This window comes from Lactuca serriola, chromosome 6 (genome assembly GCF_051521515.1).
Source record: "Lactuca serriola cultivar US96UC23 chromosome 6, Lser_US96UC23_V15, whole genome shotgun sequence".
Taxonomy (NCBI): domain Eukaryota; kingdom Viridiplantae; phylum Streptophyta; class Magnoliopsida; order Asterales; family Asteraceae; genus Lactuca; species Lactuca serriola.
In genome coordinates this window covers 141,915,460-141,930,842 of record NC_136413.1, presented here as the reverse complement: position 1 = coordinate 141,930,842, position 15,383 = coordinate 141,915,460, and the positions used below count along the sequence as shown (strand labels likewise).

Here is a 15,383-nt window from a genome sequence, read left to right as displayed (position 1 = left end):
GCGAGTATTGACCGCCCTCCTTTCGAGATGCTCTACGGGAGAAACTGCAGGACCCCTATTTGTTGGGGCAAGGTCGATCAGTGTGTCATTGGGAGCACCGAAGTGGTGCTCAAGACGACAGAGTTGATCCAGCACGTTTGTAGTATACTACAGACTGCGCAGAGTCGGCAGAAGAGTTACGCCGACAGGAGGCGTTCAGACTTGGAGTTTCAGGTGGGTGACATGGTCCTCCTGAAGGTATCACCCTGGAAGGGTGTCATTAGGTTCTGGAAGAGGGGCAAGTTGGGCCCCAGGTTCATTGGTCCTTTTAGGGTTTTGGCCCGAGTGGGTCGGGCCGCCTATCGATTGGATATTCCAGCAGAGCTTAGCCAGATCCACAACACTTTTCATGTTTCTCAGTTGAGAAAGTGTTTGGTGGACGAGTCAGCAGTTGTACCCTTGGAGGATATTCAGGTTGATAGCAACCTGAACTATATCGAGAGACCAGTTGCGATCTTAGATCGAAAGGCGAAGACCTTGAGGAACAAGGTGGTTCAGTTGGTGAAGGTGCAGTGGCAGCACCGGAGGGGTTCAGAGTGGACATGGGAGGCGGAGGAGGAGATGAGGGAGAACTACCCAGAGTTATTTCTGGAGACAGCAGACTTCGAGGACGAAGTCTAAGATAAGTGGGGGAGAATTGTAACGCCCCGTTCCTGGGACTTTTGGGGCACTTTGGAGCAAGTGGAAGAAGGGAGAGGTTGAAGAGGTCAAGGAAGGGGACTTAGATCCAAAACACATTCATTTGGGGTCATCCATTCTGGTAATAAAGTTTCCATCTTGATTATTGATTTTTTAGATCTTGTTTGTCCCTAAATTGTTGCTTTTAAGCCCTAAAACCCCAAATCCTTGAAGAGAAACCTTATGGTTGGGTTATACTTCAGATCTGGACTCTCATTACCTTCTTGAAGTGTTAAGTTTCAGTCATATTGGTGATTAAGGTCCCTCTTGAGTTTAGAACCCCATTAAGAGCTTGTTTGGGCATTTGAAGCCTCTAAAGCTATGCATGCACGTAAAGTTTGCAACTTTACGTGATAAGGATGCCCTAGAAGCCTAGATCTGTGGTTTGGAGCCGCTGCATGGCTCAAATCAGGTTTGTATGGAAAAAGGATTGAATGAACTCAGCGAGTAGAGCGATGGACTCAGTGAGTCCTATGAAGATAGCCTTGGACTCGGCGAGTTGGATGAGCAACTCAACGAGTCCGATGAAGATTGCCTTAAGACTCGACGGGTTGTTCTTCAACTCGGCGAGTCAGATGAACTTGGACTTAGTATGTATGCATCGAGGAGAAACGCGTCGAGTCTTCGCTAAGCTCGACGAGTTAAAACGGGTGTAGAACTAGAGCAGATGGAAGGGACTCGGCGAGTCCAGTCAACTGGGAGTTGACCTTAACCAAGGAGTTGACCTTGGACCAGGGATGGTCGAGTCAATTGACCTAAGGATATTTATGAGTGGCTAATCTATGTGTATGGGTTTGTAGCCGGAGGATTACCGGTGCAGCAGCCAGACGTCTTGTAGTCGGACTTTCGGTAGCTATTCTTCGAGGTGAGTTTCCTTCCAGTAGTAACGGGTCTAAGGCACCAAGGCCAGCCCGATTAGATGATATGCTAGTGTCGAAGTGTGGGAAGAGCCCGTATCTCATGGTCGAGTTTGATTATGATACATGCCAGTATGATAGGTCTGTCTATACTCGTTGTCTGTGTGATACTTGTATGTTATGGATTAGCAGCTGAGTGTGGGCGAGGCCCGTATCTCTCTGATAGCGGAGTGTGGGCGAGGCCCGTATCTCCCAGCTAGCGGAGTGTGGGTGAGGCCCGTATCTTCATGAGTGTGGACGAGGCCCGTATCTCCTAGTTGTTCATTGTATGTTTGTATGGTATAAGGTATTACGGGGGAACTTACTAAGCTACGTGCTTATAGTTTTCAGTTTTGGTTTCAGGTACCTCTTCTTCGAAGGGGAAGGAGCTGGCGCGGTAGCGGCCCATCACACACATTCCTCGTATTCCGCACTATGAGATCTTCTTGGGGATTTGTACTCTGACATTATTAAGTTTATGAAAATGTTTTCCAGACATGTGATATCTTTTATGAAATGTTATGATCGGTGACGCTTTTATTTCTAAATGCTTTACTAAGTATATGTTTTAAAAATGAAATTTTTGGCTCGTATTTTTGGGATGTTACACTTTCCTTTGTGTTGGACCCAAAACTGGCACCAATTCCTGATGATCCAATTCCCAAGGAGGGGGAATCTGTAGACCCAACGGTCATTACAGAACTGGAAAAGCAAAGGATTCTGCATAGAGAATCCGAGGAATTGTGTGTGGGTCACATCAAGAATTCCCTATCTGATCGGCTCTATGATCTTTACTCGCCAGTCAAAGATCCAAAAGAGCAATGGAATGCGTTGGAACTTAAGTATAAGGCACATGAGGAAGTTACTAACAAGTACCTTGTGTCCAAGTACCTTAAGTTTCAAATGGTTGATGACAAATCGATTATGGAGCAAGTGCATGAACTCCAAGTCATGGTCAACAAGTTGAACGCACTCACCATCTCTCTTCCATAACTCTTTCAGGTTGGTGCGATCATCGCAAAACTGCCACCCTCGTGGAAAGATTTCTCTAAGAGAATGATGCACAAATCTGAGGACTACTCCTTGGATGATCTAATGAAACACCTCCGCATTGAGGAGGAAACTCGCATCAAGGACAAGCGAGGTAAAGTTGGACAAAGTGTGCATCAAGTGTCAGCTGGGAGTTCTAGCCACAAAGGCAAATCTGGGGGACAGAACAAGAAGAACTTTGGACCCAAGAAACAAAGCTTCAAGAAATTGGGTCATCAGAATCCCAACTCAAAGCCAAAAGGGCCGGTCCTTGCCACGTCTGTGGAGAGATTGGGCACTATGCGAGAGAATGCAAAGATCGCAAATCAGTACCGGTTTCACATGTAGTCGAGAAGGTGACTGACATGGTGGCTAGTGTGAACCTTGGAGAGATTTTCATGATCTCCTCTCTTACTCGAGCAATCTGTGCTCGAGGTTGGTTCGTGGACACTGGAGCCACTGTGCATGTTTGTGGGCATCGAGAGAGCTTTAGCACCTACCACCCCATGCCACAAGGGACGGTTGTCGTCTGTGCTGATGGACACAGAGCTGAAGTTCTAGGAAAGGGTGATGTTCGGTTGAAGTGCACACGTGGTGAATGGGTGACTCTTCGAGATGTTCTTCATGTTCCTACGATCTCGAAGGGTTTGGTTTCTGCAGACAAGTTTGACAAGGGTGGGTTCAAGATGGTGCTTGAGAGAGGCAAAATTGTGATCACTAAAGGCAGAAGACATGTTGGGAGGGAGAACAATACTTCGAGAATGTATCGCTTGTGTCTTAGTGATGAGGGTAATATGAGTGGTCCTAATGTTGAGTGTGGTGTTTCTAGTGTTGCTAGTGTGTCGAGTGTTGGTAATGATGTAATTGATGGATTGGTTGCTAATGTGAATGAAGTGAACTTTTCTGGTTATATTGTTTGTTCAATTTCTTTATGGCATAAACGTTTAGCTCACACTAATGTTAAAAACATTGAAAAAATGCAAACTAAAGGTATGTTAAAATATGACACAAAAGATTTTGAAAAATGTGAAACATGTGTAAAATCAAAGTTCACTAAGAAACCATTTCCATCAGTTAAGAGAAACACTTCATTACTTGAGTTGATTCATTCTGATATATGTGAGTTAAATGGAATCCTTACTCGAGGAGGAAAAAGGTATTTCATCACATTTTGTGATGACTTCAGTAGATATCTACATGTTTATTTGCTGAGATCAAAAGATGAAGCTTTTGATGCATTTAAACGATATAAGGCTGAGTTCAAAAATCAACTGGAAAGACACATCAAAATTCTTCGCTCGGACAGAGGCGGAGAATATTTCAACCAAGAGTTTGACACATTCTGCGAAGATAATGGAATCAAACATGAGAGAACATCACCATACACTCCCCAACAGAATGGTTTGGCTGAAAGAAAGAACCGAACCCTTTGTGAGATGGTCAACTGTATGTTGAACCAATCGGGTCAACCAAACAATTTGTGGGGGGGAAGCACTATTGACTGCTTGTTATGTTCATAATAGGATCACTAGTTGTGTGATTCCTACAAGCCCTTATGAGTTGTGGAAAGGTAGAAAGCCTAACCTAGACTATTTGAAAGTGTGGGGGTGTGTTGTTTTTTATCGGACTCCCGATCCTAAGCGAACCAAATTGGGAGCACGAGCTAATAAGAGTATATTTATTGGATATGCTCAAAATAGCAAGGCTTACCGGTTACTAGATATTGATTCAGGTGTTTTTGTGGAATCCAGAGATGTGGAATTCTTTGAGGACAAGTTTTCTAAGGATGAAGAAAACTCTAGTCATACAACACCTACAAGTACCTCTTAAGAAATACTCCCACCTCCTCCCATTGTGGAGGAACCAAGGAGAAGTACTAGGGCTAGAACTGAGAAAACCTTTGGAGATGATTTCTATTCTTATTTGGTCGAAGGAACACAAAAGAAAGTGACGAGAGAGGTCATCTTTTCAATTAATTTGGATGATGATCCTAAGACTTTTACTGAAGCCATGACGTCTCGGGATGCTCCTCTGTGGAAGGAAGCAATAAATGACGAAATGGATTCAATGAGGGTAATGGAACTTGGGAGTTAGCTGATCTACCCAAGGGGAGAAGACCCATAGGATCCAAATGGATATTCAAGAAGAAATATCATCCTGATGGATCCATATCTGCCTATAAAGCAAGGTTGGTTGCAAAGGGCTATAGGCAGCGAGAAGGGATCGATTATTTTGATACCTATGCCCCAGTTGCTAGAATTAGTTCAATTAGAACTCTCATAGCAATATCAGCTTTGAAGGGATTGTACATTCATCAAATGGATGTGAAGACAGCCTTTCTGAATGGTTTTCTCAAAAGGGAGATTTACCTGGAGCAACCTGAAGGTTTCGTAATACCTGGACAAGAAAACAAAGTATGTAGACTTGTTAAGTCTTTGTATGGGTTGAAAAAAGCTCCCAAATAGTGGCATGAGAGATTTGACACCACTGTGACTGCATTTGGTTTTCAGCACAATAGTGCTGACAGGTGTATTTATTCTAAATATACATCTGATTATATAGTAGTTATATGTCTTTATGTTGATGATATGTTGATCGTTGGCACTCACCTAGAAGGTATTCTTGAGACGAAGAAATACCTATCCTCGAACTTTAAGATGAAAGAGCTTGGAGAAGTAGATACTATTCTTGGTATCAATGTGAAGAGGACAGGTGGTCAGATTTCTCTGAGTCAATCTCATTACATAGAGAAAATTCTGACAAAGTTTCAACATTTGAACATTAAGTACTTCAATACTCCTTTTGATTCAACTGTAAAACTGAAGGAAGTATGATGTATGCTACTCACTGCACGCGACCTGACATCGCATTCGCTGTAAGCAAATTGAGTCAGTACACTGTTAATCTAGGGACGGAGCACTGGAAGGCAGTGGGTAGAGTACTAGGATACCTGAAAAGGACAAGTACTTTTGAGTTGACATATTCGTCATCTAATGGAATACTTGAAGGTTATTCTGATGCCAGTTGGATTGATCACACTAGTGATTCAAAATCAACAAGTGGTTGGATTTATACTCTAGCTGGTGGTGTTGTTTCTTGGGCGAGCAAGAAACAGACATGCATAGCTCATTCAACGATGGAAGCAAAGCTAATTGCCTTAGCAGCAGCAGGCAAAGAGGCAGAGTGGATTCGAGATCTACTTATGGATATTCGTTTGTGGGATATTCTGATGCCATCAATACCCATGTACTGTGACAGTGAGGCCACACTGTCTAAAGTATATAATGCGGTATATAATGGGAAGTCAAGGCATGTAGGTCTGCGACACAATTTTGTGAGACAACTAATTGAAAGTGGTACCATCAAGGTTGTCTATGTCAAGACAAGTAGGAACTTGGCAGATCCGTTTACCAAACCTCTGACGAGAGATTTGGTTACATCTACCACGAGAGTCATGGGTCTAAAACCACAATAGAATCGTTTAGTGATGGAAACCCAACTTGTCATTAGTGCTCCTAATTTTTTCAAGTTTAAAGGGTAACAACGAAATCACTAACGATAGAAGGTACTATCATTCATGATATATCCATGTGAGGTAGGATAGTACGTCGTTGCCGAGAATGAGGTTGAGTTACGACTCTTAACATAGTTTTGGAGACATCTAAGCAACGAAGATGTAAAACTTTGCCTATATGATCTAGAGGTGGTGCCTCCTCAAGTGAAGATTAGTGGTTTATCTTCTAAAGGGTCATGAAAAGGATTTATAGCGCATGGCCATAATAGCGCTCAGGGAGAACACAAATATGACTTGTGATGTGTGGGGGTAAACCGGAGAGGTCATTTAGGTTCATGGTTTAAACCTATAAGGATACCATTGAATCCGTCTCTTCTTGTTTGTTCTCATTAAACTAGGGTTTAATCTTCGTGACACCTGAGTGACATCATCTGTCTTAGTGAAAGGAAACTTACCAACTTGGTGGGGGATTGTTGGAACTTTATATAAAAAGGAATTGCAAGTTGGCAATTTCCTTTGTATCCCACATTGGTGGGGGGAAGAAACTTTTGTGGGTTTATAAATCTATTCCCTTGGTAAGCCTTCAAAGACTTTAGTGGATCAAAGGAATGGGCCAAGCCCACGCACGCGCCTAGCCTAGCCTAGCACTAGCCGACGCCGCGAGTGCGCGAAATGGCGCGATTTAGGCGCACTTTGCACAACGCATCGGTCGCTGGGAGTTGAGGAGCTTTTATTTTTGACGAGTTCGAGTCAAGCCGGTTTGACCGATCCGGTCAAATGGTTGACCGCCGTTGACTTCGTGGAGGCCAAGTCAGGGTATTCTAAAAGGATCAGGAAACGGCTTGCTTGGAGAGCAAGTTGTCGCCCTAGGGTTTTTGGGGTCGGCCTATGGGGGCCCGTTTGATGCCTTCAGGGTTATAATACCTATAAATACAGCTCCCTAGGAGCTACATTAAAACCTCACGAAATCTGAAAGCTCTTACCCTCTCTTTGCGTTTTTTTCCCTTTTGGTTTCCACGTAGTCGCTTTTTTGTCGATTTCCAGTGTTGTTGGAATATCGATCAAGCTGCATTAAATCCTGGGGTTTTGCTCTGTTGCTTACAGCCAGTACAAGCAAGGTAAAAACCTCTAAGGACAGGAGTTTGATCTGTGCAGTTGCTTCAAGATCAAGATCAACAATCAACAGGTAGGTTTTACTTTTGTGGTTAATTCGTCCAATAACATGACAGTCTTCTTCTACCTTTCTTATAATCAGATCTAATCAAGAATGATAGATTTGGTTTCTGGACGAAACTTGATAAATATAATAATAATAATAATTAGATCTATTATTCGCAACTAATCGACATATAATTTTCAATATTATTTGTCGGTTCCCTTGCGCGTCTATTAGTTTGTTTTACAACATGGTCGACAGTGGTGACAAAGGTGGTTATTATACTTAAGTGTGTGTTTATAAAGATGCTCATGAATATGTATGCACACATGAAGATGTTTTTGAGTATGTGTATTCATGAAGGACAAACCCACATGAATATTCATGAAGTGTTTTTTTTATTTTTTATTTTTTAATCAAAAAACAAACAAATTATGTAAAACAAATAAAAATTGATAGAAAAGTCAATTTTATATTTTATATGCAATAAAAACCAACCACACGAAATAACAAGGACCCAACATGTAGTAGTTTGTATTGTCAGTCTACAAGGACCAACCACATAATATATATATATATATATATATATATATATATATATATATATATATATAATAAATGGTACTTGCATTATATATCAAAATAAGTATACACTTTAAGATTTTTTTTTGAAAAATGCTTAGTGTAATTTATTCTTATATATGAAATGAGAGCATGACATTGTGAACCGAAGTAGATGATATACTTTGTGGTATATATGCGAAAAGTAGAAACAAGTATACAAGTTTTTTTCAAAAAGACATTTCATTCAGATCACTTTAATTTCAAAAAACTTTTCCTTTATATCATTTTGTCACACAATGAAATCCTTCAAATACATATTTTTAAGGAATTTTTGGGAATTCATTAATTACATTTGACAACCAACCACGCTATCGAATGGAATTCGGCATTACAATTCCTTCCGGTTGAAGTGAAACACCACATTCACCACTTTTTTTTCTTTTTATTTATTAGAATAGATGTTAAATATGATTAAAAAGGAGTTAACTAAATTAGCAATTAAAGTTTTTCAAATAGATAGATTTAATATATGGTACGTGTCTAGAGACATAATATGACTCAAAACTACCTATTTACCAAACATGTTGGCTAATTTTAGTTTATTTGATGTCTCGTACTTCAATTGTCGTTCCAAGGTGTTTCTGACTTTAGCTAATGATCTAAATGTATTTATTAAACCATTACATTGTGTTATATATTGATTAGGTCATACAAAAGGATAAACAAAAAAGGAGTGCAATCTGTGGAGATAAAAACTAAAAAGTTAATTGTTCAATATTAGTTATTACTTGTGTTTTTCATTATATGGGTGTGTAATTAAATCTTTACATTAAATAAATAAAGCGAGTAGGATCGATGAGGTGACATAAGGTCCATAGAAGTCGATTTTTGTCTCCGATCTTAATACTTATGATGAAAAAAAAAATAAGAATTCATAAAACCAAAAAGGAGTAGTTTTTAACTTTTTATGATAGAATTCCACACGGGTCAAAAATATATAGGTCCACAAAGATTAAACACATCGATAATTCTAACAAATTTGATAGAGAAATCCCAACTAGAATGCAAACAGATTTGGGGTTTGTAATTTTGTATAATTGCTTATGGTGGACCATTTTTCACACTTGGATTCTTTTAAAATGGAAGCAGTTGTCGCAAATTGGTAATTACGCTTTCCTATATTCTAAAAATCTTCCACAACGATTCCCTCTTCTTCACGCACCCAATTATTGTTGACCCTACATGTCTTTTCTTGCATTCCCTCAACCTCACAAGTGTAATACTAGGTTTTATAATGTCGACTAAAGAATTAATATAATAAATATGACCATAAAGATTAAATTTCATTTGGGTTAGGTCAAGTAAATGAACTAAAACAAGCATTAAGCCATTGACTTTTATTTCCTTAGCGTAAATGACAAACTTGAGAGCAAACTACAACCTTCAATGAATGATGTACACGTTTTACATCATTATTGTCATTTCTTCCTTAAAATGGTTTTACCTTCTTTTAACTCAACATCATTGAAAAACTACCTTCATCAAGACGCAATAATCCAATAAACTCACCACTATGAAACTAATCATGAAATTTGTTTGTGTATGTGTGTGGGCTAAGTATATACATATATATATATATATATATATATATATATATATATATATATATATATATATATATATATATATATATATATATATATATATATATGACCCACTCTCACTCTCACTTACTCACCCCTACAACAACAAGTGGTCTGTCTCTATTTAAACTTTAGCCACTATCAAAACTTTCATGTTTTGTGCTTAGGTGTCCTAATGGAGGGTAAAATTGTAATTGATCTTCTTCCACATCCCAACTATGATGAAGGTCTCTTTGCCAATGGTCTCAAGGTCTCTTTTCACTTTCTAAAATGTCAAATACTTTTTTTCACCATGTTATACTACTAATATTAATATGACAAAGCCTTTATAAATCGGTTGTATTTCTATAGGACTTAAGAAATGTGAAAGAACAGTTGTATTCAGCTGCAGAACATTTTGAAGATTCGTATTACAAGAATGATCAGAAACAAATGTGAGTGTCATTTTTTGTGATATTTTTATCCACTGTTGTTATGTTTTTCTATTTGATTAGTTTCTGTGTTTTGTTTAAGGTTGTTTGAAAGCTTAAAGAACTACATCTCCAAATCTCTCATTAAAACCATAGACCATTTGGGGTCTGTCATGTATAAACTCAACAACTTTCTAGATCACAATGTCAATGAAGCTTCCAGACTAAACCTTCAACTCTTATGCATTGAACAGGTAATCTTTTTATAAAAATATATATTTTTTATATTTATAAACTTGTATTTTTTATATGTTGTCTTGGAGATTATTGCTTGCAGAGGTTACAAACATGTCAAGCATATGCTAACAAAGTTGGATTATATCAATACTTAGAGACTCCACAGACACCCAAGTGTCCTAAGAAGTACACTCTCCCAGGTGGATTTTTATTTTTTAAAAATTTCTCATGTATCTTATTGAGATTTTTTCTAATTATTGCTACAGAGAATTGTGTTTTTGAAGGAAAGGCTGAGTCATTTGGTGTAAGGTAACATATATACATATATATAATAAGTAAATCATATGTAGGCATTGTCGTTATAAGAAGTTACCTTTGTAACAGCAGAAAGGGGTATTCTGGACAATTCCCACCGGGTTCGGTTGACTTTTCATTTAGAAAGGCTGCATTGAACAAAAGAATAGGTTAGCAGAAAAAGACTTCTTTCCACTTTCAAGTTTGACGATATTTTTTTTTAAATAATTTCTTTATTTACTAATTAAATTCACATGAAAAACCAGAAAAACGATCAAGATCAATTTCACCTATTCGATTCCGGATAAAGCGATCAGAGTCTGCATCTTGTGCTCATAGATCCATGAGTCCAAACATATCAAGAAGATCTTGTTCATCGTATCCACAAAGAGAAAGTCCAAAAGATATGGAAGCCTACTCTAAGAAAACCAGAAATCTTTTCAAACTGTTGCTCAACATGTACAAGTCAAAGAATAAGGCGTTAAAAGATCCTGAAAAGCGTACAACTTAATTTGTTTCTATCGATGTTTTGCTAATCATTAACCAAAAATAAACAATTTGTTTCTTTTCCTTTTGGGGGAGTGGTTTTGTGAGAAAAGTGGGGTCTAGTCAAATCCAAGATCAAAACTTGGGAAGTCTGCATTTCTTGAGTTTGTATTCTTGAAATCATTCAGATCATTGTAATCTTTAGAAGAATCTGGTGATTTAGTATCAGTATCATCATCAACTGGTTTGCAATTTTCCTCATTGCAAATTGCCACGTCAGAAGTACTAGTATATGAGTCTTTTTGCTTCTCTATTTCACCACTTTCTTGAGTAGTAGGTCTTTTTAGAATGGACAAAATCGAACGTGCTGCTTAAAAAAGAGTGATGAAGATAACCACCAAATTTTAGTGCAAATCCAAATAGAAATTGATATAGGGATCAATTATATACCATCACGTAAAGGCTTGTTGTTTATGATAGTTGTTGATACAGCTTCATCTGGCTCAAAAATTCTAGCTTTTGAGTCAGTATCTTCCGATTGCAAAGCTCTTTTTGGAGGTTTTTCTATAAATATAACATATAAATTTAGAAAGGATAACTTCATAACCACATGATAAACCAAAAGATAAAAACAAGTTACAATTTGACCAAAAAACAACCCCTGAAATAAATGGAATCTTAATTCATATTACACAACATAATTGGGTATCATGCATCAAGATAATGATTGGTATATGCAGTAATCAGATATGTGGAATGGAATTGGAGCATTATGATGGAAAGTGAAAATCATATTTGGTTGCCACATAGGAATGGAATGGAACATTTATCATGCAATGTGATGCATTCCATGATGGAATGGAATGATATATCATGGTTATAGATTATTTTATTTACAAAATCTTTGATAACACCAATATCTTTAAAATTAAGTTTAATTACATTGCTTTTTTAAGTCTATTTCAAGATTCCATGGTATTTAATTTAATTTATTTTTTTATTTTTGTAAAATATTTTTTTAAAACGAAAATGAACTTTTTTTACTACGTGAAATATATATAGTCTACATTTGAAACGAACATGAAATACTTTTATATGTCATTAACTTAGCAATGCATCTTTATTTGATTAAAGTTTATTTGTATAAAATCACATTTTTTCTTTATCAATCAATTTAAATTCATTTAGTTTTCTAAATGTACATAACAAACAAGATGTTTGAATGACTTATTCCATTCCTTCAAGGCAACCAAACATGATAATGGAATGTAATCATCCATTCCATTACTTTGTTGATTTTATTCCATCATACCAAACAGACTATTAAGTCTTACCATCAGATAGAGGTCTGTTAGCTGGGATTCTCTTAGATAATTTGATATTTTCTACATCTTCATTTTCCAATGTAGAAGCTTTCCTTGAACTTTCCCCTACACATTTAAGCCAATAACAGAATAACAAATCATTATCCATAGTTTCATGTAATTTCACATAACTATGACACTAAAGAAATATAAAATCTACCTTCAGAACATCTCCTTTGTTCACCAATTTCCACCAAGTAATTTGACATGTTGAATAAACTTCCACTGTTGATGTCTTCAGAGAGTTTAAGGTATCTATGGGACAATATTGTTCCATCTTCTGATAACAAAGTAGCCTCCTGTGATGATGTATAGATATCCTCCCATTGGTAAACAAAATAGATAAAAACATGTTTGTATAACAAAAATGACAAATTTGACCTCTCTCCCTTGTGATCCACAACTTGCAAGTTTTAAGACACCATCATGGAACTTCTTGGCCTTTTGGGTTACTTGTGTAGTGTACATGACATTCCACTCTAATTGAAAAAGACAATGATAAATCATAATAATGCAATAGACATAACAGAACATTGTGGATGCTTAAAGTCAATGAAAAATGTGCCTTGCAGAAGTCAAATAATGTATAGAACTGACCTTTTAAATCTGTTTTTGTAAAAGACATGTTTGTTTCATGTTTCTTGAACTCTGAATTTACATAACAATGACATAAGATAAATAACATTCACCAAAAAAATGCAACAAAATGAATAGATGAACAAACCAGCAAGATGCTCATTGTGATTCTTGGAAGGCATTGTATTCTGTTTATAGAAATTTCTTCCATCAACATTTGTATCTTTGAAAGGTTTATGGTCTCTGAGTTCTATAATGTCAACTATATGACCATCAAATTTCATTGATTCACCAGCTGTAATTGTTTCCTCCTTTTTAAGGAATCTGCTGTCTAATTGTGTCCTTGTTTCATCATATAGAATCACCTGAGGAAAAAAAAAACTATGAAAATGTGTAATTTTGTTTGGTGAGTATGCAAAAATGTGTTGAAATTTAACCTGCCTCCCCCGCAACCCAGAAATTAAAACTTTTAAGATTCCATCGTGAAATTTCTTGGCTTTTTGTGTTAATTGAGTAGTGTATAAGACCTGCCATTCTAATTGGAAAAAAGAAAATAGAATCAACAATGTGAAAACAATATGCAACTAAAAGTCTAACAATTAAAAATATATAAACATGATTAATAATATGAAAGAAATCTTTCCACTTAAGTATTGATACCCAATATAAAGCCTAACATCACAGATTCCTTTGTAAGAGAAATTGTTCATTTAGAAAATAAACCTGTTGAATCATCTTTAGATGTGTCTGGACAACTGGGTGGAGAGCAATACTTCTTGACTTCACGTTTCTTGAACTCTGATATCATGAAGGTTAACATGAGTGCAATGGCACTTAACATTGTTACATTACATGATTATGAATATAATATAACTAACCTCTGATAATTTTCTGTGATGGACTCAGATTGATTGATGATGTTTTACCAATTCGTGAGCTAACCTTGCTGGTTTCTAAATGTGAAAATAGAAGCATGAAAATGTGTGGTATTTAGTTATATACCAACTAAACATCATAAAAACAAGTGGAGTTATTATTTAGCTTACTACTGTTGGACATGTGAGCCTTATCAGCAGTAGATTTGTCTCTTTGAAGAATCAAGTTTGGAAAGGGTTTACTATCTCCATGAGGATCACCAATGTCAACAAGATAAGCACCAAGTGTTATTGTTTCACCCGATTTAACAGCATCATCAAGCTTCACAATTTTGCTATCCAAAAGTTTATCACAATCGTCATATAGCTTAACCTGTTAGAAGATTGATAAAAATGAAAAAGTGGTAATGCTCTTTAGATATAAGGTAATTGATCAGTTGTTAATATCACCCATAGCAATCACTGTACTCTTTTTCTTTTAAGTGTTCCATTTGAAAGGTATTTAATCTCATAGGAACCAGAAGTCCAAAATATAATTATCTTATGGTGTTATAAGAAAATTGCAGATTCTTGCAGTGACACTAGCAATAGAAGTGGGCTATGCTATTGTAGTGTTATGAACGAACCATACTTTTCTATCATCTGGAAATGAATTTCTGAATAGTTTTTATATAGAATCTCTCGAAATCAATATACATAAATTATGTATCATGTGAAAGCATTGATAGATTTACTAATTATGCATCTACACCACTGCTATCTGTAAACTGGCAACATATATGGATTTTTTGTGGTCTAACAAAGCACTCGAAGTATCAAAAACCATCATATGTTCTCGTTGATTTCTAAAGAACAGTAGGTGTAGCTGTTACAGATAATTTATCTGACTATAAAAGCCAAAATCACTATTAGGAAGTCAAATTCAGGTCGATTTTTCCAGATGAGAGGATAAGATGTAGACAAAACTTAAAAACAAAGTTCGAATGAAACAGACAGTAGAACGAATGAACGATCATCACAATGATTAACATTGTGTGTCCTCGCACGCAATTAACCGACGCAATAAACAAATTAAGAGTATGATGCGAAAGCAACCTTATGACTAGATGATTGAACATCTAAGAATCCGTCTTGATAAACTTTACGCTTCTGCTTTATGTGCTTCGTGTAGGTCACCGACCATCTCGTTACATCATCCGCCATTTTTCCTCTTTCTTCACTGCTTGTTAACGATAATCCAAACTTTCAAAAGCTAGAATTCGATTGCATCAAACTGAAGCCAGAATTTCATAATGAATGAACAATTCGACTTGAATTTGTATATTTTGTAATGGCGGGAAACTGATAAAAATGTTGGTGTGAAAGAGATTCGTCGTCTACTTCATCATTCGGTAAATGGATTTTGGCCGGATAGGCAATGACCCATATCCGACTCTCGACCCGGCCTGATAATCTAGGTTTCGGTTTTTACAAGTATCCAGTTTCTTTGCTTTTCATTCACTAAACCAAATCAAATTTATATTATCTACTTTTAAATAATTTTAAATAATATTGTTCATTATTCCGATAAAAACGAATTGCTCAATTTGACAAATTAGATTGGACTATTTGGTTCGGATATT

The 15,383-nt window shown here is 36.7% G+C and overlaps 2 protein-coding genes and 1 pseudogene across 5 annotated transcripts; 2 read left to right on the top strand and 1 right to left on the bottom strand.

Annotated features, from left to right (window-relative positions):
• Positions 1–5,475: 5,475 nt before the first annotated feature.
• On the top strand, positions 5,476–6,117 carry LOC145060220 (secreted RxLR effector protein 161 pseudogene; annotated as a pseudogene).
• Positions 6,118–9,607: 3,490 nt separating this feature from the next.
• On the top strand, positions 9,608–11,207 carry LOC145056977 (protein ABIL2-like). 4 transcript variants are annotated; one of them, XM_079004722.1, is made up of 7 exons: positions 9,610–9,769; positions 9,871–9,953; positions 10,033–10,183; positions 10,267–10,366; positions 10,433–10,475; positions 10,554–10,630; positions 10,727–11,207. In XM_079004722.1, the coding sequence occupies exons 1-7, from the start codon at positions 9,695–9,697 to the stop codon at positions 10,969–10,971; spliced, it is 774 nt and encodes a 257-aa protein (XP_078860848.1). In that variant the 5' UTR covers positions 9,610–9,694; the 3' UTR covers positions 10,972–11,207. The 4 variants fall into 4 exon arrangements, with proteins under 4 accessions (XP_078860846.1, XP_078860845.1, XP_078860848.1 ...); XM_079004721.1 differs by having other exon boundaries at positions 10,551–10,630; XM_079004720.1 differs by having other exon boundaries at positions 9,608–9,769; positions 10,267–10,475.
• Positions 10,921–15,080, bottom strand: LOC145056976 (uncharacterized). The gene is made up of 12 exons (XM_079004718.1): positions 14,857–15,080; positions 13,933–14,134; positions 13,765–13,839; positions 13,610–13,684; positions 13,324–13,421; positions 13,035–13,251; positions 12,908–12,958; positions 12,692–12,789; positions 12,471–12,609; positions 12,281–12,376; positions 11,397–11,510; positions 10,921–11,313 (listed from the first exon to the last, which is right to left on the bottom strand). Exons 1-12 carry the CDS (start codon positions 14,962–14,964, stop codon positions 11,066–11,068), a joined length of 1,521 nt encoding a protein of 506 aa, XP_078860844.1. The 5' UTR covers positions 14,965–15,080; the 3' UTR covers positions 10,921–11,065.
• Positions 15,081–15,383: the final 303 nt, after the last annotated feature.